The following is a 22,159-nucleotide window of genomic DNA, read 5'->3' on the forward strand; positions in this document are numbered from 1 at the left end:
CTGCAGAGGATGTAATCTACCTGTGTGCATCTTCCTCCACTCTTGTACGTAATCCTATGTTCCTCCCTCTTCTTAAAATACGTATTCACCCCTGCCATGTCCATCCTTTTGGCAAAATCCACTATCCTCTGACCTTCTTCATTCCTCTCCATGACACCATACCTACCCATCACCTCCTCGTCTCCCCTGTTCCCTTCACCAACATGCCCATTGAAATCCACTCCAATCACCACTTTCTGTCCCTTGGGTACACTGTTCATCACTTCATCCAACCCACTCCAAAAATATTCTCTCTCACCCATTGCACACCAAACCTGTGGTGCATATGCACTAACAACATTCATCATCACACCTCCAATTTCTAGCTTCATAATCATTACTCTGCCTGACACTCTTTTCACCTCCAAAACACTCTTGACATACTGTTCCTTCAGAATAACTCCTACCCCATTTCTCCTCCTATCCACACCATGATAGAACAATTTGAATCCACCCCTTCCATTTAGTCTCTTGCACACACAATATATCAACCTTCCTTCTCTCCATCATATCGGCTAACTCTCTCCCCTTACCAGTCATACTGCCAACATTCAAAGTTCCTACCATCAGTTCCACTCTCTTTACTTTCCTCCTCTCCTTTTGCCTCCGGACACGTCTCCCCCCTCGTCTTCTTCGGCCAACAGTAGCCCAATTTCCGCCAGCACCCTGTTGGCTAACAGTACTGGTGGCAGTCGTTGTTAACCTGGGGCTCGACCAATCCGGTATGGAAATTTGCATTGTTTTCCGCATATTGATTTGGTAAAATTTTACACCGGATGCCCTTCCTGACATAACCCTCCCCATTTATTCGGGCTTGGGACCAGCACAAAGATCCTTAGACTATTTATAGGGTTAAAGTTAGGGCAGATAAGGGAAGGATAATTAAGATTAGGGCCAGGCTTAGGTTTCTGTAAGGATAAAAGTGGGTTATTAAGCTTAGGGTTGGGGAGGGGTAAATCATCTTTAACTCTTTTAGGGCGGATGTCGACTTTTGTCGACAGGAGGGGTTGAGGGCGAATGTTCGACAAAAGTCGACATCCAAGGATAGAGGGCGACAATCAGCTGTTAATGGCGACAAAACTCACTGTCACATCACAGGCATTCCCTCTGTACTTGGAGGAATGCTAGACTCGACTCGGCAACTAATCCTTGTGTGTGCATGAGTTGCGAAATGTAAACAATGGCATCGACATGTCACAAGGGAGTGAAGCGAGTGCAGAAAAGAAAACACTCGGCAGACAATGTTTTGCGCATTATCGCGGAGTCGGACTCTGATTTTTCAGAATTGGATTTTATTGACAGTGATCAGGAGATCGAACAAGAGAATGAGAAGCCAGCATCAGCTGATCGGACACCAGCCGATGTCGCGCCAGCTGATCCGCTGGCAGCTGAATGCATTCGCACAGCCGATGCATCTACGGCAAGGTTCGCGTGGGAGGAATACACAGACATTGATCCGTGGGCTACCGGACTTCACAAGACGGCATGGCTTGCTGTTGGACACGACAGATCACTAGCTGCTGAACTACTTCAGACTGTTCTCTCCTGATGCTGCTTTTCAGCTGCTGTCAGACGGGACAAACAGGTAGACTGAGAAATTGTTTGAATCGCGGGCTGCGCGTGCATCGCATTCTCGTTTTTCAAAGTGGAAACCCACAACAAAAGACGAGATGAAGCGCGCTGTGGCATTACAAATAGAGATGGGACAGAACTGGTGATATAACTTCAGAGACCATTGGTCCAAACGTGCTTTGTCCCCTGGTGGCTTTGGACAGGTTATGCAGCGTGATGATAGTTACATGATGCTGCAAAGTTTTATTCAGAAAACTTGGTGGCAGTGGCATGGCACGATGGCAAACGAGTGACTTGTCTCTCTACAGTACACACTAACAATATAAGTGGGAAAGTGCAGCAACAGACAATTGAAAAGTAGGCACCAAAGCAACACATATTGTAAGCAGTGCAATGTGGCAATGACTGAAATTGGCTGCTTTGAGCGAGATCAGGCTTTGCAGGACTTTGCTGTGTAAAATGTATGTGATATGTATGTGAAATCATAGAGTATGGAGGCTCATACAACATGCAAGACAGTAACATTTGTCAAAAGTAAATATTTTTTGTTGATTTCAATTGCTTTGTGTTCTTTTTTTAAAAAAAGTTATTTTTTGGAAAAATATTCAGCCCTGGGAGAAAAGAAACAAAAAAAAAATTAGCCCTAAAAGAGTTAATCATTACACTACTCAAAGGGTTAAGACTAGGGCAGACAAGGGAAAGATAATCAAGATTAGGAATAGGGTTAGGTTTAGGCAAGGATAAAGGAGGGTTATTAATCTCAGGGTTGGGGAGGGGTGGATCATCCTTTATCACTGGACCAGTCATAGGGTTAAAATTAGGGCAGATAAGGGAAGGATAATTAAGATTAGGGCTAGGGGCAGACTGATTCATTTCCGTGGAGTGATTGGAATCAAGATTAGACAGAGAAACCAAAACAACATCCTTAAAGTAGTTGTTAGAAATGTAATCATAATGTTTATTAAAATAGTTGTTATAGGCCTAAACGTAATCATGTTTATTAAAAGAGCAATTCTGATTCGTGTTGTTTTAAAAGAATTGAAATGTATGCTTAGTATCATTTAAATCAGAAAAGATTCCATATGTTATGGCCCCAATTAAACCAAAAGTTGAATTTTGTAATAATTTGGTTGTTATTGCGAGGTTCACCTCACAGATAGGCATGGATGCATCAAGAGAAAAGATAGAAAGAAAGATAGAAATTTGTAAAGTATTATTTTGATCCAAAAATGTATAACTTATAAAGAAAGTAGAAATCAAAGATAAAAATGCCTTTAGAGAAAAGCAATTATTTTCCAAGAATCGTTGAGAAGAAAACTGCAAAGAATTATCTGAAGTTGGTAAAGAGTCGTGCAAGATTAGGAGAGATAGATTACTTTGCAAGTTTTGAGAGTATAATAGCTGTGGGATACCTATATTCTTTTTAATTTCATACCTGTTCATAACCAAATAATTTTTATAACTCTGAGCTACCTTATCCTGAATCATTCTAAGAAACTGTCTGATGTAGCCCCTTTTCCTAAGTGACTGAAATAAAGTGTGTGTGGCTTGCTGTGTATCCCTCAAAAAGGTGTTAATTCTGTAAAACCAGATTAATTGTGATTTGATGATGCCTCTGAATGTATGTTTAGGGTGATAGCTTGATGCATGTAACAGCACGTGTGTGTCTGTTGGTTTAAAATAAATTCTAGAAGAGAAAACTTTTTTATCCACTGAAATTATTTGAAAACTAATCTCTGTATCTAAAAAAGAAACATTATAAAAACTAGTAGTTGCCTGCAATTTTATTGTAGTATGATGAGAATTGAGTGTGTCCAGAAAAATATCAAACTCTTGTTTAGAATGAGTCCAAACTCCGAAAATGTCATCCAAATACCTAAAATAAAAATAGGGGAGATCGGTACATTTACTGAAAGTTTGTTGTTCCCAGTTGGCCGTATATATGTTGGCATAAGATGGTGTGAAATGTTTTCCCTTAGCTGTACCGTGTTTTGGAAGAAAAAATTGACCATTAAATTTAAAATCATTATGAGTAAGATTGATTTCCAAAAGATCTAACAAATGCGCATTTGGTCTATTTGGATCCGGAAATTTGTGAAAAACGTTTTGTACTGCTTCTAAACCTAACTGAAAATCTATATTTGTATAAAGAGATTCTATGTCCATAGTAAAAAGAAAAGCCTGAGTAGGGATCTGGTATTGTTTAATTATTTGTAAAAAATGAAAAGTATCCTAACTACAGGGTCACTGGGGTCTGCTGGAGCCAATCCCAGCCAACACAGGACGCAAGACAGGAAACAAACCCCGGGCAGGGCGCCAGCCCACTGCAGGGCAATATAACTATTATGTTTCTGTGATAATGGATTTAAAAAATAATCTATGCACTTTGAAATACTATAAGACTCAGATGAACAGTCTGATACAATAGGTCCACCTGATGGAATCTGAAAAGGTACTGTCCAAGATTGCGGAAGTTTATGAATTTTTGGCAATAAATAAAATTTATGGGCCGATGGATTAGCAGGTCCAGAGAAATATTGTTGTAAGTAATATATTTTTGTTCTAATAATCTAGTTAATATTACTGCTATTTTATTTTTTGTTATGTCTTGTACTAGTTGTTTTAATGGTAAGTAATGCTGTTGATTATTTAGTTGTCTATAAGCCTCAAACAAATATTGTTCTCTGTCTTGAATTATTGTCATAGAATCTTTATCTGCTGGTTTTATAATAATATTTTTTCATTGTTTTAAATAATTTAAAGCTTTTCTTTCTTGTTCTGTTAAATTATCCGTGATATTATTTTGATAGACTATATGATCCAATTTTTGCCAATCCTGTTTAATTAGTTGTAAAATCGGGTCACTAATGAATTTGTTTTTTGGTATCCAAATAGAGGGTTCTCTAAACGGAAGTGGAGCTTGATTTGGTTCATAGTCAAAGTAATCTAATAATTTTAATTTACGGTGATACTGATGGATGGCCCTACGGATTTATTCATTATCTGTTATAGTGGGGGTTGGAATAAATGTTAAGCCCTTTTGAAGAAGGGAAATCTCAGATTCTGTAATGTTCATTATCTATTATAGTGGGGGTTGGAATGAATGTTAAGCCCTTTTGAAGAAGGGAAATCTCCGATTCTGTAAGCCTAAATGTTTTTGATAAGTTGAAAATGTTTGCATCCTGGTCCGAAATTACTTCACTTGCACCATCAAATAGTTAAATCCTCCTGCCAATGATCCAAAATCAGTCTAGCTGTTTCTGGTGTCCAATGTATTTGATCGTTGCAAATTTCTAACACATCCGGTTCTGGTGGTTCTAATTAAAGTATGTATGTATTATATTATTTATATCTACAATTGAGTTTATTATATCTAAGTCTTGATTATTACTATAAGGAAATTTTAGAGAGAAATTTTTTTTCTTTTCCTCCCTCATCAAACTTTGATAATTCTGTTTAATACTAGTTTCTATATTGTCTCTATTATTATTATTATTATTTTTATCTACCGAGATCACTACTGTTTTAATTTTATTTACTGGTTATTTTCTTTAAAATTGCTTCTATGTGACAAATCTTAGCTCCTGGGTAACTATTAATTTCTATTTGATCATTTATGAAATCTTCAATTCTACCTAAGTTAGAGTCGCTGAAAAATAAATATGGTTTAACCGGATTAATTGTCCATTTTGATTTTGTTATTCCCCTATGTATCTATGGTTTATAAACTATCTGTAATTGGTCTATTTAAGGTTGAGATATGCTAGAAGGATCAGATACGGACCCAACATCACATAAAATGTTTTCATTTGTATGGTCCTCTGTCATCCTTTCCTTCTGATAAATTGGAGAGTTATGGGCTATTGCTCCATTATTTAAGTTCTGAGATGGATCGCTGACTGGAGTCATTAAACCTGGAAGGGAAATTGCGAGCTGTATATTATTGTCTCCTATTTCCGTCCCATCATCCCCAACCCTAAAACCATCCATACTTATGGACTGTCCCATTTGTCCTACAATTTTCAGGGGTTGGACAACATCCCATTCCTTTATATCAGTGGCTACACCAGAGGTAAGTACTTGTAATGTTTGTATAGTGTTTTTCTCCTGAGCAGGTATAACTCCTGAAGAATCCAACTGTGCTGGAAGAGTATTGATAACATGTATCTGCATAGCCAAAGAAATAGTATTATGTTCAAAAGGATCTATAGAAGAAGGAGTTGTGGAGGCAAGTAAACTCATATTAATCTGTTGTCTGTCCTGTCTTACAATTTCAGAAGTAAAATCTACTGGAAAAGGAAGATCTTGAAAGGAACAGGTGTCTGCTGAAGAAAAAACAGAAGTCGGGGAATTAACCCTGGAAGAACATGCCTCCAACAATGAAGAAGCAGCCAAGAAGAACCAGTTTGAGGAATATCAGACAGAAAAACAGGTAAGTCTTTTGAAGCAGGAATATCTAAAGTAGTCCCTACAGGTAAGTTCCCCTTATTAGATTGGATCTTTGAAGAGAAGGTACCCAAAAGAGGGGCCATCATAAAAGAAGAAACAGGTAAGTGAGAAACACCTGAAAGAGATGTTATTCCTGAAGAAGGCATAATAGGTACGTTCTCCTTGATGTTTTGTAGGATGACTGTTTAGAGTTAGGGTTAGGATTAGGCTTAGAGTTTCCACACCCAATACAGAACTAATAAAAATCTTTAGCAGCATCACAACCTGCCACTACTTGTGTGTAATGTATTTTAATTTCAGTATTTACTGGGAGGGTGAGGCAACTAGAACTTTGTTCTAGATAGCTGCTAACCCTAAGAACTCCACCACAGTGTGAGTCTGAGTTTCTCTAAAGTGTGGGGTATGTTTTGTGAATGACCTGCTCTTCCACAATAAAAAAACAACCATTCTTGTATTCTGTTCCTACACTCACTTTAATTTATCAAAACTTTTTCCAATTCGAACAGTATTTCATATTCTTTCTTTTTTTAACTGGGGTTTTGAACCAAATGCCTTTGTAGCCTGTTTTCCTTTCTTTCTTTGAGATAGTCTACCACCTAATTACTTCTTCCAAAGTTTACCCCACATCATGCCTGGTCATTTCCTTCATCTGTCAGCCATGTTTTAAACACAAGGATTAATGCTTTATCAATCCAGATAGATAGACAGATAGATCTTTATTGTCATTGTCACTTTTACAAAGGAACAACACAGTTGACTCAGTGTGAGGCATAAGAGTTAAAAACACAAGAAGAGAGAAAATAATAACAAAACGAATAGTGATAAAAGTACTTTACAAAATATACAAATCACACTTGTTATATATATGAATTGCACTGGTTAAATGTACAAATTGCACTGGTTGACTTAAGGTCTATATTGCACATTGGGAGAATGATATGGAGCAGTTTTATTCTGAGTTCATGGCCATGATTTTGGATAAAAGCTGTTTTTAAGGCGGTTTGTCCTGGTTTTCATTGCTCTGTATCTCTTGCCCGATGGCAAAAGCTGGAAGAGGCAATGACCGGGATGTGATGAATCCTATGAAATGTGTATTGTTTTTTTGCGGGATTGGGAGGTGTAGATTTGTTCCAGAGTGGGGAGGGTAAAACCAATTGTTCTCTCCGCTGTCCTGACGACCCTGTGGAGCACTTTCCTTTCTAAGGAAGTGCAGCTGCCATACCACACACACAGTCCGTACGTAAGCACACTCTTGATGGAATAGTGATAAAAGGCAAGGAGTAGATTTTTGGGGAGATGGTTCTTTCCGAGGATTCCCAGAAAATACAGTCTCTGCTGTGCCTTCTTCAGAAGCTCCTTGGTGTTGGTGCTCCAGGTCAGGTCATCCTCCAGCTCAATGCCCAGAAACCTGAACACCTAGACCCTCTCCACACAGGCCCCAACAATCATGAGTGGCTGGATGTCAGTTTTGTTTTTTCTAAAGTCAATAACAAACTCCTTCGTTTTTGTGGTGTTGAGGAGCAGGTTATTGACCCTGCAACATTCTGACAGCCGCTCCACCTCATCCCTGTATGCCTGCTCACCCTCCTTGCCCGAGATGAATCCAACCACCATCTTGTCATCTGTGAACTTTATGATCTTGTTGCTATGATGAGTGGGGACACAGTCATATGTGTAGAGGGTGTAGAGGAGCGGGCTGAGCACACAACCCTGCAGCATTCCAGTGTTGACGCTGAGAGCAGTGGAGGTGTGGGGACCCAGCCTGACCCTTTGGGAGCAACCAGACAGGAAGTCCAGTATCTAACTGCAAGTGAGTGATGGAAGTCCCTGATCTGCCAGTTTGGACACCAGTTGTAGTGGGAGGATGGTGTTAAATGCCGAGCTGAAGTCCGCAAAGAGAAGTCTGGCGTAACTTGCCTGTTGCTCCAGGTGGGTCAGGGCAGCATGAAGGGCTGTGGCCACAGCGTCCTCCGTGCATCTCTTTGCTTTCTAAGCAAATTGAACTGGGCCCAGGTCTACTGGCAGGCAGGTAATGATATGACTCCGCACCAGTTTCTCAAAGCACTTCATGATGACAGATGTGAGTGCCACTGGGCAGAAATCATTCAGACTGTTTGTGATGGATTTTTTCAGCAGCAGAACAATGATGGAGGACTTGAGGCAGGATGGAACAGTGGCCTGGGACAGGGACTGGTTGAAAATCCTAGTAAAGATTCCGGCCAGTTGATCCGCACAGTTTTTCAGCACCTGTCAAGCCACACTGTCGGGTCCTGCAGCCTTCCTCAGATTCACCTTCCTCATCACCCACCTCACCTCACACTCTTTCACCATAAGTATGTTGCTGTTGTGAACAGGTGGCTGTGATGGAGCTGCTGTTGGTGTCGCCTGAAAGCGGGCAAAGAAGATTTTTAGCTCCTCTGCCAGAGAAGCGTCTCCCTCAGCAGCCGAGGAGTTGCTGGATTTGTAGCTGGTGATGTGCTGGACACCCTGCCACACCTGCCTGGTGTCGTTGCTCCTCAGATGGTCCTCTATCCTCCTTCTGTATGCTGCCTTACCTCTCAGAGGCCTCTCTTCAGGTTTGCTCTGGCTACACTGTAAAGAGCCCCATCCCCAGACCTGAAAGCAGTATTCCTGGCTTTCGGCAGACTCTGAACCTCTCTTGTCATCCAGAGCTTCCTGTTGGGATAAATCCTTATGCGTCCGTCCCTGGTGACGTTGTCCATGCAGAACCTGATGTAATCCAGGACTGACATAGTGTGGTTCTCCAAGTCTTGGTGATTGAAAACCTCCCAGTCAGTTCTCTGGAAGCAGTCCTGCAACTGTTGGAAGGCCTCCTCGGGCCGTATGATAGCAGTCCTGGTCATAGTGGGAGCTTGTTTCCTGAGAGGGGTATATGCAGGGATCAGAAGCAGGGACATGTGATCAGACTGGCCAAGGTGTGCTAGGGGTTTAGCCCTATAGGCCTGTCTGATGTTTGTGTACAGCTTGTCCAGTGTTTTTACTCCCCTGGTTCCACACTTTATGTGTTGATGGAATTTAGGGAGAACTACTTTCAGATCTGCATGATTAAAGTCCCCAGAAGTGCCTCAGGGTACTTGCTCTGTTTACTGCTGATGGTGTCATGCAAAAGCTCCAGAGCCGAGCTAGCATTTGAATCTGGTTCTATGTACACAGCAGTTAGCAGTATGGCACTGAATTCATTGGGGAGGTATATGGGTCTACATTTAATTGTCATAAACTCTACGTCTGGAGAGCAGTGTCTGGTGACTATAGTGGAATTCGTGCACTAGCTATTGTTCACATAAATGCACAGCCCCCCTCCTCTTTTCTTACTGGAGCTCTCTGTCCTGTCTTGCCGGTGTGCTGTGTAGCCTGCTATCTCGATAGCCGTGTCCGGTATGAGGGGATTCAGCCAAGTCTCTGAGATCAGCAGGATGCACCAGTCTCTGATGATCTTTTCCGTTGCAATCTGCAGCTTCCACATGTCCAGTTTTCTCGCCAGAGACCTCACATTTGAGGAGAAAATGCTTGGAAGCGGTGGTTTGTGTGGCTGCTTCCTTAGCCTCGCTAGCATGCCGTCTCGGCACCCCCTCTTTTGTTTATGTTCTTTGCGCCGCCAGCAGCTCTTCGAAGCTGGGATTGTAATCCACAGAGAGCCCGGTGTCAGATGTCAAGCAACTCTCACTCCGTAAATTGATAGATAAAATATCCTGCCAGCTATATGTGTATTAATCCAGCCTAGTCCTCCAAAAGAGATTTTACATTTGTATCAATTGATAGATCTGGCCCTTGTTTCAAATTCAGCAACCTGTTTCTTAGCACTATGTTTCTTTCAGGAGCATCAAAATCTAAATGGAATTTCCATTAAAAATAAATAAATAAATAAGTAAAATTTTCACAACAGAGATTGCTACTCTCATATACAGAGGTCACCTGTTATCCCAATGCAATATCTCCCTACTAACGGAAAAATAATGTTATATTGGACTTTTCTGTAACAGATGAGCTACGTATGTTGTAACTCAGATGTTAGTGTGGATTGCTTAAGAAAGGACTATGGCCTCAAATTCTGACGTGTTAATTTTCATCCCAACCAAACCATACTCAACTGTGAATCATTACTGTTAGGACTAGAAATCAATCTGATGAGGACAGGAGCAGCAGAAATACACTTCTCAGGTCTCCAAGTTGAATACCCCACAAACCGTGGTTGTGACCTGATGTCCTATCCAAGGATATTATGGACACATGAGTTGACAGGATATACCCTTGGTAGAGCCCATCACTCACATTAAAGGTTTTATTTTTTTTCTATATTTTTTTAACATTATTATTAGTTATTTTTTTCTGGAAGTAATTGTAATTGACTTCTGCATTTTCTGGTTTTCTTCTATTACACTGCACAACAATATTTTTGAAAAGTCTTGCTTGCTGATTGTGACAGGTACCTATCCACAAATAAAGTTTTGGTTTTAGTGCATCACATAGCAACTCTGAGAAATAGACATTTATATGTTTACTGACAATAATGTATTTAGTCACATTTATGTTTCGCATAAGCTATTAAATTCAACAGAATTAAAAGTGTTTTGCTCCTGATTTTCAATTGTATTCAATGTCTGGTGCATCACGTTGCAGTGTTCAACAGTAGTCAGCAAGCATTGACGGATTCCAGTTGCCCTGGTATCGTTTCTCCATTGTAGCAATGTCCTGGTGAAACCTTTCACTGTGTTTGTCACTGACAGCACCGAGGGAAGAAGTCCAAGTGTGAGTGGAGGAAAGGAATCTTGAGTGACATGTTGCACTTCATTGTCTTGTATGCTTTGAGAAGTTTGTCTACCAGCTGAATGTAGTTTGGGGCTCTGTAATTGCCCAGAAAATTGTCAACATCTTAGAAGGCTTTCCAGGCAATTTTGTCCGGCCCAACTACAGATCTTCAAACCGCTTGTCACTCATAACATGTCTGATCTGGGGGCCATCAAAAATGCCCTCTTTGATCTTGGCGTTAATTATTCCTGGGAACATCTGTCTTAAATAACAAAATCCTTCGCCTTCCTTGTTCAGTGCTTTCACGAAATTCTTCATGAGTCTATGTTTTATGTGAAGAGGAGGCAAAAATATCTTTGCCGGTTCAACAAGCGATTCATGTGCCACATTTTTCTGTCCTGGAGCTAAGTTTTTACAGAGAAGCCAGTTCTGTTGAATAGTGCGATTCTTTGGCACAGCTGTCCCATTCACAGATGAAACAACAGTACTATGTATAGCTGAGCTGCAGTCCTAGTAACACAGCAACGACTTTAAGATCTCCACAGATATTCCAATTGTACCTGCTATACTGGACGTGCTTCAGCAACAGTTCCATATTCTCATATGTTTCTTTCATGTGTGCTGCATAGCCAACAGGTACTGAAGGATAAACGTTGTCATTGTTTTAGCAGAACAGCTTTCAGGCTTAACATTGACAAATCAATGAAGAGATGCCACTCTTCTGGGTTGTGTTCACAATCCAAGGCCGAGAACAATCCTTCAATGTCACAACAGAAACAGAGACTGTCGACTTGTGCAAAAAAATTTGGTTATATCATGATGTCGGCCTCGAAACACAGATATTTTCGTACCTGGTGACAGCAAACACCATTCTTGCAGTCTCAAACCCAGCAGCTCGGCTTTTGCTTTTGACAGACCCAAATCTCTGATCAAATCATTCATTTTGGACTGTGTTCTCAGATGTGGATCGCCTGATGAGCACGGTTCAAAATCTGGGTCAATGTCACTGTCAGTACCCTGCATTGCAGTTTCTTCATCTGGTTCGTCTAAGGTCCAGTCCTCTGGTGGTTTTGGAATTGGAAGACTGTCGTCATGTGGCACGGGTCTCATTGCTGAAGGCAGATTAGGATATTCAATTGACTTCTTGTTTTTGGCAGAGAAACCAGACACATTAGTCAAACAGAAGTAACAGTCCGTCACATGATCTTTCTGTTCTCGCCATATCATCGGAACAGCAAACGGCATCGTCTTTTGAGTGCCTCTGAGCCAGGCTCTCAGACTGACAGCACATGTTGCACAGCAAATGTGAGGTGCCCATTCCTTGTCTTGATCACCAATTTTGCAGCCGAAATACAGATGATAAGCTTTCTTCACAAGAACAGTCATCCAACATCTCTGAGGCGCAAGTGCATATTCACCACAGACATAGCAGAATGTATCGCGGCTGTTAAGACATTGACGAGACATATCGCCCGACACCAAAATGTCTATAGCATCAAGCTTACTTACTTTTAAATTGCTACATACACTATACTTTACTATACTGATACTATACGTACACACTGACTATCTATATTAACCAAATGAGCAGGATCAGTGTATGCAGGCCACCTTTATAGCATGCTGAGACAATGTCAAGCTTGTTCAGACCTGCCCAGGCATGCCCAGGATGTCAACTTCCACAGAACAGCTTCCAACCTAGCCTGATTCCATGCCTGGACATGCCCAGGCTGCACAAACCGTTGTTGATAAGTCACTTATGGCAGCGAAAATGTTTGGATACAAATATAAGAAAAAGTCATGACAAAACTGAAGATTTCTCTGAAACGGTACGTGATGGGTAAATTCATGATCAGCACCCAAGAATCTACAAGAAACACCCAACAGTGTTCAAGAAGCAAAAACTTATTCTATTTTAATCAATTATTATTGATATTATTACTGTATTATATAATTGTGTTGAATTTGAACATAAAGATATTTAATTACCTTAAACTTCGGCATTCTGTCCTACTGTTCAGTTTTCAAACTTAAACATTGGCAGACCAAGTGGAGGGATAAGCAATTCAGTGGTAGAGGTTTTGTTTAACCACATAATCAGATTCTTGGGAGGTCTAGGTCTTGCAAAAAAAGTTACTGGGGTTTGATAAGCAGGATTGAGTAAACAAAGTCTACCTGGCTTAAAAGAAAGCATACAGTCAAGAGTCAAAAGACTAGTAGATGATGATGTTTTAAATGTATTTAGGTTTTACTTGTTTCATCCCAACACAAGTTAACTTTTTTAAATAATCAAATTCCTCTTTTGTCCAGAATTGTGGACACTCATCATGCTGAATCATCTTTCTTGTGACTTTCACTCTTTCAGTATAGTCTGCGTCTATACCATAATGAACAGAGAGAAGAGGTAATAAGGGCTCTATATGCTTGTATTTTTGCAGCTTGACTCTGCTTCTTACATTCTCTCTTTTTTCCTCCAATCGTGAAAGCTTGTTTCATATGCACAATCTCAAAATACATTGCTATATTCATACTGAACAGTTCTATGCAACTTTGTATAGAATAACTCTTGCCCTATATTAAATTAACCAATCTGAACTCCTTCTTCCACATTATCAAAATATGCCAATATGTGATTGAATGTGGTAATCAAAGGTTGTTTTTTTCTTATACATTTTTTGTGGCTTTGACACACTAGAAAAAAAAAAAGAAAACTGCTAATTTTAAAATTACAAGGTACCTGACCAGCACTTAGCATACCATCAGAGGTTAGAATATAAAGGGATGGCATCAGAAGTGAGGGAAAGCTTAAACTAGAATTTAAGAACAGCATCCCAACCATTTCTGCTCAGTTTAGACACTGGCTTAAATATGGTCTTTCTTCAAAGTGTGACAAAGAGAAGGTGTGTGTAACCTGCAGTAGGAAGGACACTGAGGACATCATGGCAATGAGATAGTTGCAAAGTGTCACTGTGTGATTAGCTGGACTACAACTATTTTGGACAGTGGCAAAGTTTAACAGCTTTTACTAATAAAAAATATTTATTTTTTACTATTGGGGGTTCAAATTAAGGCTTTCAGGTGTAAATATTTAGGTACTGAGAAATTAATTTATGTATTTGTTTCTTGCAGGACTGAATACTGAAGTGTGGTGTTCACTGGCTGCTCAAATTATTCTTTATACAGCTTTCAGTTAATTCAAAATTCTGTGGCAAGAATTACTACAACATGAAAGTACGAACATATAACATTCCAGTTAAGTTTATTGCAAATTTAAAAATCCTCGATTTAACATATAAAGCCTTAGAAGAACAAAGCCCTACTTGCTTATCTGAACTTATCAACTTTCAAACCTGAATGTACATTATTATATCAAGATGCATAAGGAAGCTGGTAAGTACATATACAGTATAATTTATATATTTTTCAAAAATCTCTGCACACTGGTGAGATTCCTAAAGAATGGAAACTAATAAATAGTATCCCATTATAATAAAACCAGTAACGGCGCACTGCACGATAACGTGCAGTGAACACACTTGACTTGAGCATTCATAGTATTCATCCTCTTTCTCTGTACATTTAACATTTGTTTGCTCAGAGGCTGATGTGCTTGCTGCTTCCTGAGCAGCTCTTCTTTACTCCACCCTAGTGGCCCGCTGCTTCTCTTCTTTCGTTGGCATCTTTTCGTGTTAAAACTGATTAAGTTAGTTTTTGTGTTGCAATTACTTAGTATGTTTTCTTTAATTTTTCACTTAATCTGGCACTTAAGTCTTCAATCTGCCTCAAGAATGATTAGCGAAGGTGGTAGGGAATGAGAACGGCACCCGTACGCACCGCATGGCCGCCCTACTGAGAGTTGATTCTATAATAAAATAAAATAAAAAAAAAGAGTAATAAAATCATCACCCCGAAAGCGGATAGTAGACATCACGTAGTATGTGTGTACCGAATTTCAAGTCAATAGGTGAAGCGGTTTGCTAGCTACAGGTGATTTAACATCCTGGACAGACAAACGAACAGCCACGGTAGCATATTATAGAAGAAGATGGTGATCTGGCTAATCCAAGTAACTATAGACCAATAAGTGTAATATGAAACACACATACATTAATGGAAGCAACTATTAAGGAAAAGATCGAGCAGCACATGTATAGAACATGAGAATTAACATATACTCAACTTGGGTTCAGGCAAGGAAAGTTGTGTTTCACAAACATGCTGAAATTCTTTGAGGAAACAACATAAACATATGAGAAAAAGAGGCGCATAGAGTTATGTATCTTGATTTTCAGAAGGCTTTTGATAAGATAACAGATGAAAGATTAATGATCAAACTAAAGGAAGTATAAATTTAAGGCATGGTCTCTAGATGGGTGCAAAACTAGCTGAAATACAGGAAACAAAGGGTAATGGCGAGGAGAACTTCTTCAGAATTAGGGCATAGTAAAAGTGGTGTCCTTTGGGGATCAGTGCTAGGGCGGCTACTCTTTTTATTATACCAAAACAACCTGGGTGAGAACAAACTCATAAGATGATACCACATACAGTAATAGCACAGGTAAATTGTTGCAGAAGATATGGATAGCATACGGGCTTGGGCAGATTTGTGGCAGATGAAATTTAATGTAAGAAAATCTAAAGTGCTACAAGCAGGAAGTAAAAATGTTAGATTTGAATATACAATAGGATTTCTGAAACTTCAAAGTACACCTTATGAGAAGGACAATAGGAGTCACAGAGGACTAATCACTATCTACATTCAGGCAGTGTACAGAAGCAATCAAAAAACCTAGATAGAATGTTAGGTTATACTTGTACACATCATGATATATGTCAATGGAGGTTATGCTTAAGTTATTTAATGCACTAGCGAGTTTCACCTGGAGTACTATGTTCAGTTTTGGTCTCCATATTAAAAAGAAAGACATAGTCGTGCTATAGAAAGCACAGAGAAGAGTGACATGGCCGATTCCATGACTAAGAGGTATGAGGTATCAGGAGAGATTGAAGGAGTTGAGTCTTTTCATCTTAAGCAAACAGAGATTAAGAGGTGACATGATTCAAGTGTTTAAAATTATGAAAGGAATTAATACAGTGGATACCAGTTGCTACTTCAAAAATAAATTCTGCAACATGAACACAGTGACACAGTAGGAAGCTTGTTAAGTGATAATTTCTGACAAATGTTAAAGTTTTTCTTGACGCAAAGACCAATAGACACATGGAATAAATTACTAAGTAGTGTGATAGGAAGTAGGGCTTCAAGGACCTTAAAATCTCAAATTGATATTATTTTGGATAAACAATCTTGTTGGGCTAAATAGCCTGTTTTCATCACTTTTTCTAAAAGTGACAAAGTAAATTACTTAACTTCAGCAGCACGGCTTAAAAATGAGCAAAATTAAATATATTTCATCAGTGATCATTTTTATAAATAAGTTTCTCAAATGCCATAAACATATGTATCTAAAATGACACTCATCTGTTTTTAACATTTAATGTGATTAGATACATTAAGATTTTTGAAAGATCGCTACATACCTGTACTGTCTTCATATACTACTGTGACTGCTTTCCATTTGAAATACTGCACCAAATCCAGAATAGCTCTACTGATGGATGTGTAATCTGGATAAAGATTAATGTAAAATGTGTCCTTGTTATCCATTGATGGATGTTTCCAGCGGGTTTGGATATGAGGAACTTCTAGGGCATTGCAGATAGATTGTACGGCACTTACAGAGGAACTGTGAGATGGACCAAATACAGCAGCAACACCAAGTGCAAGCTGGTCACAAGCTAAAAAAAGAAAAAGCATTTATTAATATTATCTTATTAGCATTTATTTAATGTTTAGTATCCACTAACCATTAAAGATGGCTAAAAATTCAAAGTAGGCTAAATTTATTATGTGCAATATGCAATTAATGCACAAAGTTAACACAAAAATAAATTGATAAACTTCCATGCCAAACATGTAGTAAAGTTGCTTTAAACAGTCAAATAAAATCTTTCTAAGTGCTTTATTAAACTAATTCATTTCATGACAAAGTTCCTGTATACTGCCAGCGATGAATAATTCTCTTCTGGATTACAGTTAACAGGAAATGGGCCAGGAGATGAAAGTGAAGTCTAAGCCAGAAAACCAAAAATATACCAATATACCATATACCAAAGTTAAAAACAAAATTACACTCAAAATCCGGACTCCCTAAAAGATTTTCAGTAGCTAAATGCACCACAATATTTTGATTTTACAGTAATCCCTCCTCCATCGCGGGGGTTGCGTTCCAGAGCCACCTGTGAAATAAGAAAATCCGCGAAGTAGAAACCATATGTTTATATGGTTATTTTTATATTGTCATGCTTGGGTCACAGATTTGCGCAGAAACACAGGAGGTTGTAGAGAGACAGGAACGTTATTCAAACACTGCAGACAAACATTTGTCTCTTTTTTCAAAAGTTTAAAATGTGCTTCATGACAAGACAGAGATGACAGTTCTGTCTCACAATTAAAAGAATGCAAACATATCTTCTCTTCAAAGGAGTGCGCGTCAGGAGCAGAGCATGTCAGAAACAGACAAAATCAATAGGGCTGTTTGGCTTTTACGTATGCAAAGCACCGACGGTACAAAGCTGTTGAAGGCGGCAGCTCACACCCCCTCCGTCAGGAGGAGAGAGAGAGAGAGAGAGAGAGAGAGAGAGAGAGAGAGAGAGAGAGAGAAAGAGAGAGAGAGAGAGAGAGAAAAAAACAAAGTTAAAAATCAATACGTGCCCTTTGAGCTTTTGCAGCATGTCGCTTCAAGAAGCAGCTGCACACAGAAGGTAGCAACGTGAAGATAATCTTTCAGCATTTTTAGACGAGCGTCCGTATCGTCTAGGTGTGCGAACAGCCCCCCTGCTCACACCCCCTACGTCAGGATCACAGATAGTCAGCGCAAGAGAGAGAGAGAGAAAGTAAGTTGGGTAGCTTCTCAGCCATCTGCCAATAGCGTCCCTTGTATGAAATCAACTGGGCAAACCAACTGAGGAAGCATGTACCAGAAATTAAAAGACCCATTGTCCTCAGAAATCCGCGAACCAGCAAAAAATCAGCGATATATATTTAAATATGCTTACATATAAAATCCGCGATAGAGTGAAGCCGCGAAAGGTGAAGCGCGATATAGCGAGGGATCACTGTAATCCATAAACTTAGACGCTGCTGATACTGCACCATCATCCATCCATCCATCCAGTTTCCAACCCGCTGAATCCGAACACAGGGTCACGGGGGTCTGCTGGAGCCAATCCCAGCCAACACAGGGCACAAGGCAGGAATCAATCCCGGGCAGGGTGACCATCATCTTAGGACCATTAACAAGTCTAACCTTGTGTTGATCAAAGAAATTTGCAAAAGCATTTTTTGCAGCAAGTATGCTGTTTTAGCTGGTGACCTTTTTCAGCAAATATTTTCTTGAAAGTTTGCCCCGTGGCAGGCTTAGATGAGTGAATTACAATAAAATAAAACAAAGCTCTGTACATATAAATAACTGCAGAATCTTAAAACACTATAAGTAGTGTAAGTATATAAAAATTTGTATACCCAGGTTTGCACTGCCTATTAAAGACTATGACAAATTTCATTTAAGAAAAAAATACACATGAAGTTAGGCAAACTAGAAACTACTTTATGTGTTGTCACACACATGCGAATAGGAGTCAACTAAAAGGCCTAAATAATGGCAATTCCATGGCCGATCAGGTGGCGGTGGGGTGCACTAACTGTCTTTCTCAATTCTTTGCAGACCATTCTCGGGAAATCCCGCCGGGTTCTGGCGCCTTTGATGACATCACTTCCTCTGATGATGTCACTTCTGCTTCCACCTCTGATGATGTCACTTCCGGTCCCGCCTACGATGACGTTATTTCCGCTTCCAGCCCCGATGACATAAATTCCTACACTGGCCTTTAAAGCTACCATCTTAAATCAATACAGTAGTTCTGTTTTGGACTCAGTCTTGTGAACAACTCACTATCTTGAAACACCTTTTTGCAGCCAAGGCACATTATACAGGTGGCAGTCCCAAACCTTTATAATGTCTATTTGTCGTTTTTGTGACAGTGTATTTAACACTAGAATTACCAGAGCCTACGAAAAAACTTGTAGATCCAGCCCACCTTAAATCCCATCGCACCTCTCCGTCTGCGTCTTTTGTCCTGTAAATGTGCTGATAAAGACAAGCAAGCAAGCAGCCTGCTATTCCATCCCCCCCACTGCTGCAGAACGTGTACAAAGTTCTTCCAGCTCATGCCTCGATTATCTGGGAGTGAAGTGCTGGAGTTTTAGAGTGGAAATAATAGATCGTTATTTGGAACACATGCATTTCATGTGTGTTCCGTTTCTACAATAATCTGTGTAAACACATTGTTAAAATAGAAATGTTTTTCATATTTTAGTAGTAAATGACAAAATGTTGGCATAAACTATATAGTGTGTGAAGCCTGAAGTCCAAAGATCAAATAAACACTTTGACAAAAGGTTCAAGGATAAGACAACAGCTTCCGTGGCGTAGCAATAAGATTTGCTGACTTGTAATCAATGGTCCCTGGTTCGATCCCAACTGCCTCCTATATTTGTCATTTTCAGTAGTGAGTTGCTCTTATTGTTAATATTATACAGTACACACATACATTTGGTTTGCATCTGTAACAGACGGTGTACATTTATAGTACTTGTATAGGTACATATGTCGTAAATGTAGGAAGGACTACGATCTTTGCGTTTTTTCATAGGCTCTGGTAATTCTAGTGTTAAGAAATCATAATGGCCTATCAAAGAATACATTTTCAAAAGTACATTAGAATGATCTAGACAAGATAAGGCCATTCAGCCCAAGAAAGCTCGCCACTCCCATCCACTTAATTTTTCAAAAATAATTTAGAAATTATTTTACCCCTCCTCGAACTGCCACCTTATCGTGGTGGAGGGGTTTGCGTGTCCCAATGATCCTAGGAGCTCTGTTGTCCGGGGCTTTAGGCCCCTGGTAGGGCCACCCAAGGCAAACTGGTCCTAGGTGAGGGATGAGACAAAGTGCGGTTCAATATAACCTCCTATGACGAATAAAAAATTTGGACAGCGTTTTCCCTCGCCCGGACGCGGGTCACCGGGGCCCCACTCTGGAGCCAGGCCTGGAGGTGGGGCTCGATGGCGAGCGCCTGGTGGCCGGGCTTGCACCCATGGGGCTCGGCCGGGCACAGCCCGAAGAGGCAACGTGGGTCCCCTTTCCCATGGGCTCACCACCTATGGGAGGGGCCAAGGAGGTCGGGTGCAGTGCGAGTTGGGTGGTGGCCGAAGGCGGGGACCTTGGCGGTCTGATCCTCGGCTACAGAAGCTGGCTCTTGGGGCGTGGAATGTCACGTCTCTGAAGGGGAAGGAGCCTGAGCTTGTGCATGAGGTTGAGAGGTTCCGGCTAGATATAGTCGGGCTCACCTCGACGCACAGCTTGGACTCTGGAACCAATCTCCTTGAGAGGGGCTGGACTCTGTACCACTCTGGAGTTGCCCCCGGTGAGAGGCACCGAGCGGGTGTGGGCATACTTATTGACCCCCGACTTGGAGCCTGTACATTGGGGTTTACCCCGGTGGACGAGAGGGTAGCCTCCCTCCGCCTTCGGGTGGGGAGACGGGTCCTAACTGTTGTTTGTGTGTATGCACCAAGCAGCAGTTCGGAGTACCCACCCTTTTTGGAGTCCCTGGAGGGGGTGCTAGAGGGCATACCTTCTGGGGACTCCCTCGTACTGCTGGGAGACTTCAATGCTCACGTGGGCAATGACAGTGAGACCTGGAAGGGCGTGATTGGGAGGAATGGCCCCCCCGATCTGAACCCGAGTGGTGTTTTGTTATTGGACTTCTGTGCTCATCACGGATTGTCCATAACGAACACCATGTTCAAGCATGGGGGTGTTCATATGTGCACTTGGCACCAGGACACCGTAGGCCTCAGTTTGATGATCGACTTTGTGGTCGTGTCGTCGGACCTGCGGCCACATGTCTTGGACACTCGGGTGTAGAGAGGGGCGGAGCTGTCAACTGATCACCACCTGGTGGTGAGTTGGCTCCGATGGTGGGGGAGGATGCCGGTCAGGCCTGGTAGGCCCAAACGTGTTGTGAGGGTCTGCTGGGAACGTCTGGCAAAGCCCCTGTCAGAAGTAGCTTCAACTCCCACCTCCGGCAGAACTTCAACCATGTCCCGAGGGAGGTAGGGGACATTGAGTCCGAATGGGCCATATTCCGTGCCTCTATTCTTGAGGCGGCTGACCGGAGCTGTGGCCGTAAGGTAGTCGGTGCCTGTCGTGGCGGCAATCCCCAAACCCGTTGGTGGACACCGGCGGTGAGGGTTGTCGTCAAGCTGAAGAAGGAGTCCTACCGGTCCCTTTTGTCCTGTGGGACTCTGGAGGCAGCTGATAGGTACCGGCAGGCCAAGCGGAATGCGGCTTCGGTGGTTGCTGAGGCAAAAACTCGGGCATGGGAGGAGTTTGGGGAGGCCATGGAAAACGACTTTCAGACGGCTTCGAGGAGATTCTGGTCCACTGTCCAGCGTCTCAGGAGGGGGAAGCAGTGCAGTGTCAACACTGTGTATGGTGGGGATGGTGCGCTGCTGACCTCGACTCGGGACTTTGTGGGTCGGTGGGGGGAGTATTTGGAAGACCTCCTCAATCCCACTAACATGCCTTCCAATGAGGAAGCAGAGCCTGGGGACTCGGAGTTGGGCTCCCCCATCTCTGGGACTGAGGTCACCGTGGTGGTCAAAAAACTCCTTGGTGGCAGGGCCCCAGGAGTGGATGAGATACGCCCGGAGTTCCTCAAGGCTCTGGATGTTGTAGGGCTATCTTGGTTGACACGTTTCTGCAACATCGCATGGACATCAGGGACAGTGCCTCTGGATTGGCAGACCGGGGTGGTGATCCCCCTCTTTAAGAAGGGGGACCGGAGGGTGTGTTCCAACTACAGAGGGATCACACTCCTCAGCCTCCCTGGAAAAGTCTATTCGGGGGTTCTGGAGATGAGGGTCCATCGGATAGTCGAACCTCGGATTCAGGAGGAACAGTGTGGTTTTCGTCCTTGTCGCGGAACAGTGGACCAGCTCTATACCCTTAGCAGGGTCCTGGAGGGTGCATGGGAGTTCGCCCAACCAGTCTACATGTGTTTTGCGGACTTGGAAAAGGCGTTCGACCGTGTCCCTCGGGGAATCCTGTGGGGGGTGCTCCGAGAGTATGGGGTACCGGACCCCCTGATAAGAGCTGTTCGGTCCCTGTACAATCGGTGTCAGAGCTTGGTCCGCATTGCCGGC

The 22,159-nt window shown here is 41.6% G+C and overlaps 1 protein-coding gene across 1 annotated transcript in view; it reads right to left on the reverse strand.

Moving 5' to 3' along the window:
* LOC114651160 (glutamate receptor ionotropic, kainate 1) overlaps positions 1 to 22,159 on the reverse strand; it is a 694,443-nt gene that overhangs the window by 534,652 nt on the left and 137,632 nt on the right. The window contains exon 3 of the mRNA XM_051925745.1: positions 16,369 to 16,626. Within this exon, the coding sequence (XP_051781705.1) occupies positions 16,369 to 16,626 (258 nt within the window). The remainder of the gene's footprint in view (positions 1 to 16,368; positions 16,627 to 22,159) is intronic.

The sequence above is a fragment of the Erpetoichthys calabaricus genome, chromosome 4 (genome assembly GCF_900747795.2).
Source record: "Erpetoichthys calabaricus chromosome 4, fErpCal1.3, whole genome shotgun sequence".
In the NCBI taxonomy this organism is placed as follows: Eukaryota; Metazoa; Chordata; class Cladistia; order Polypteriformes; family Polypteridae; genus Erpetoichthys; species Erpetoichthys calabaricus.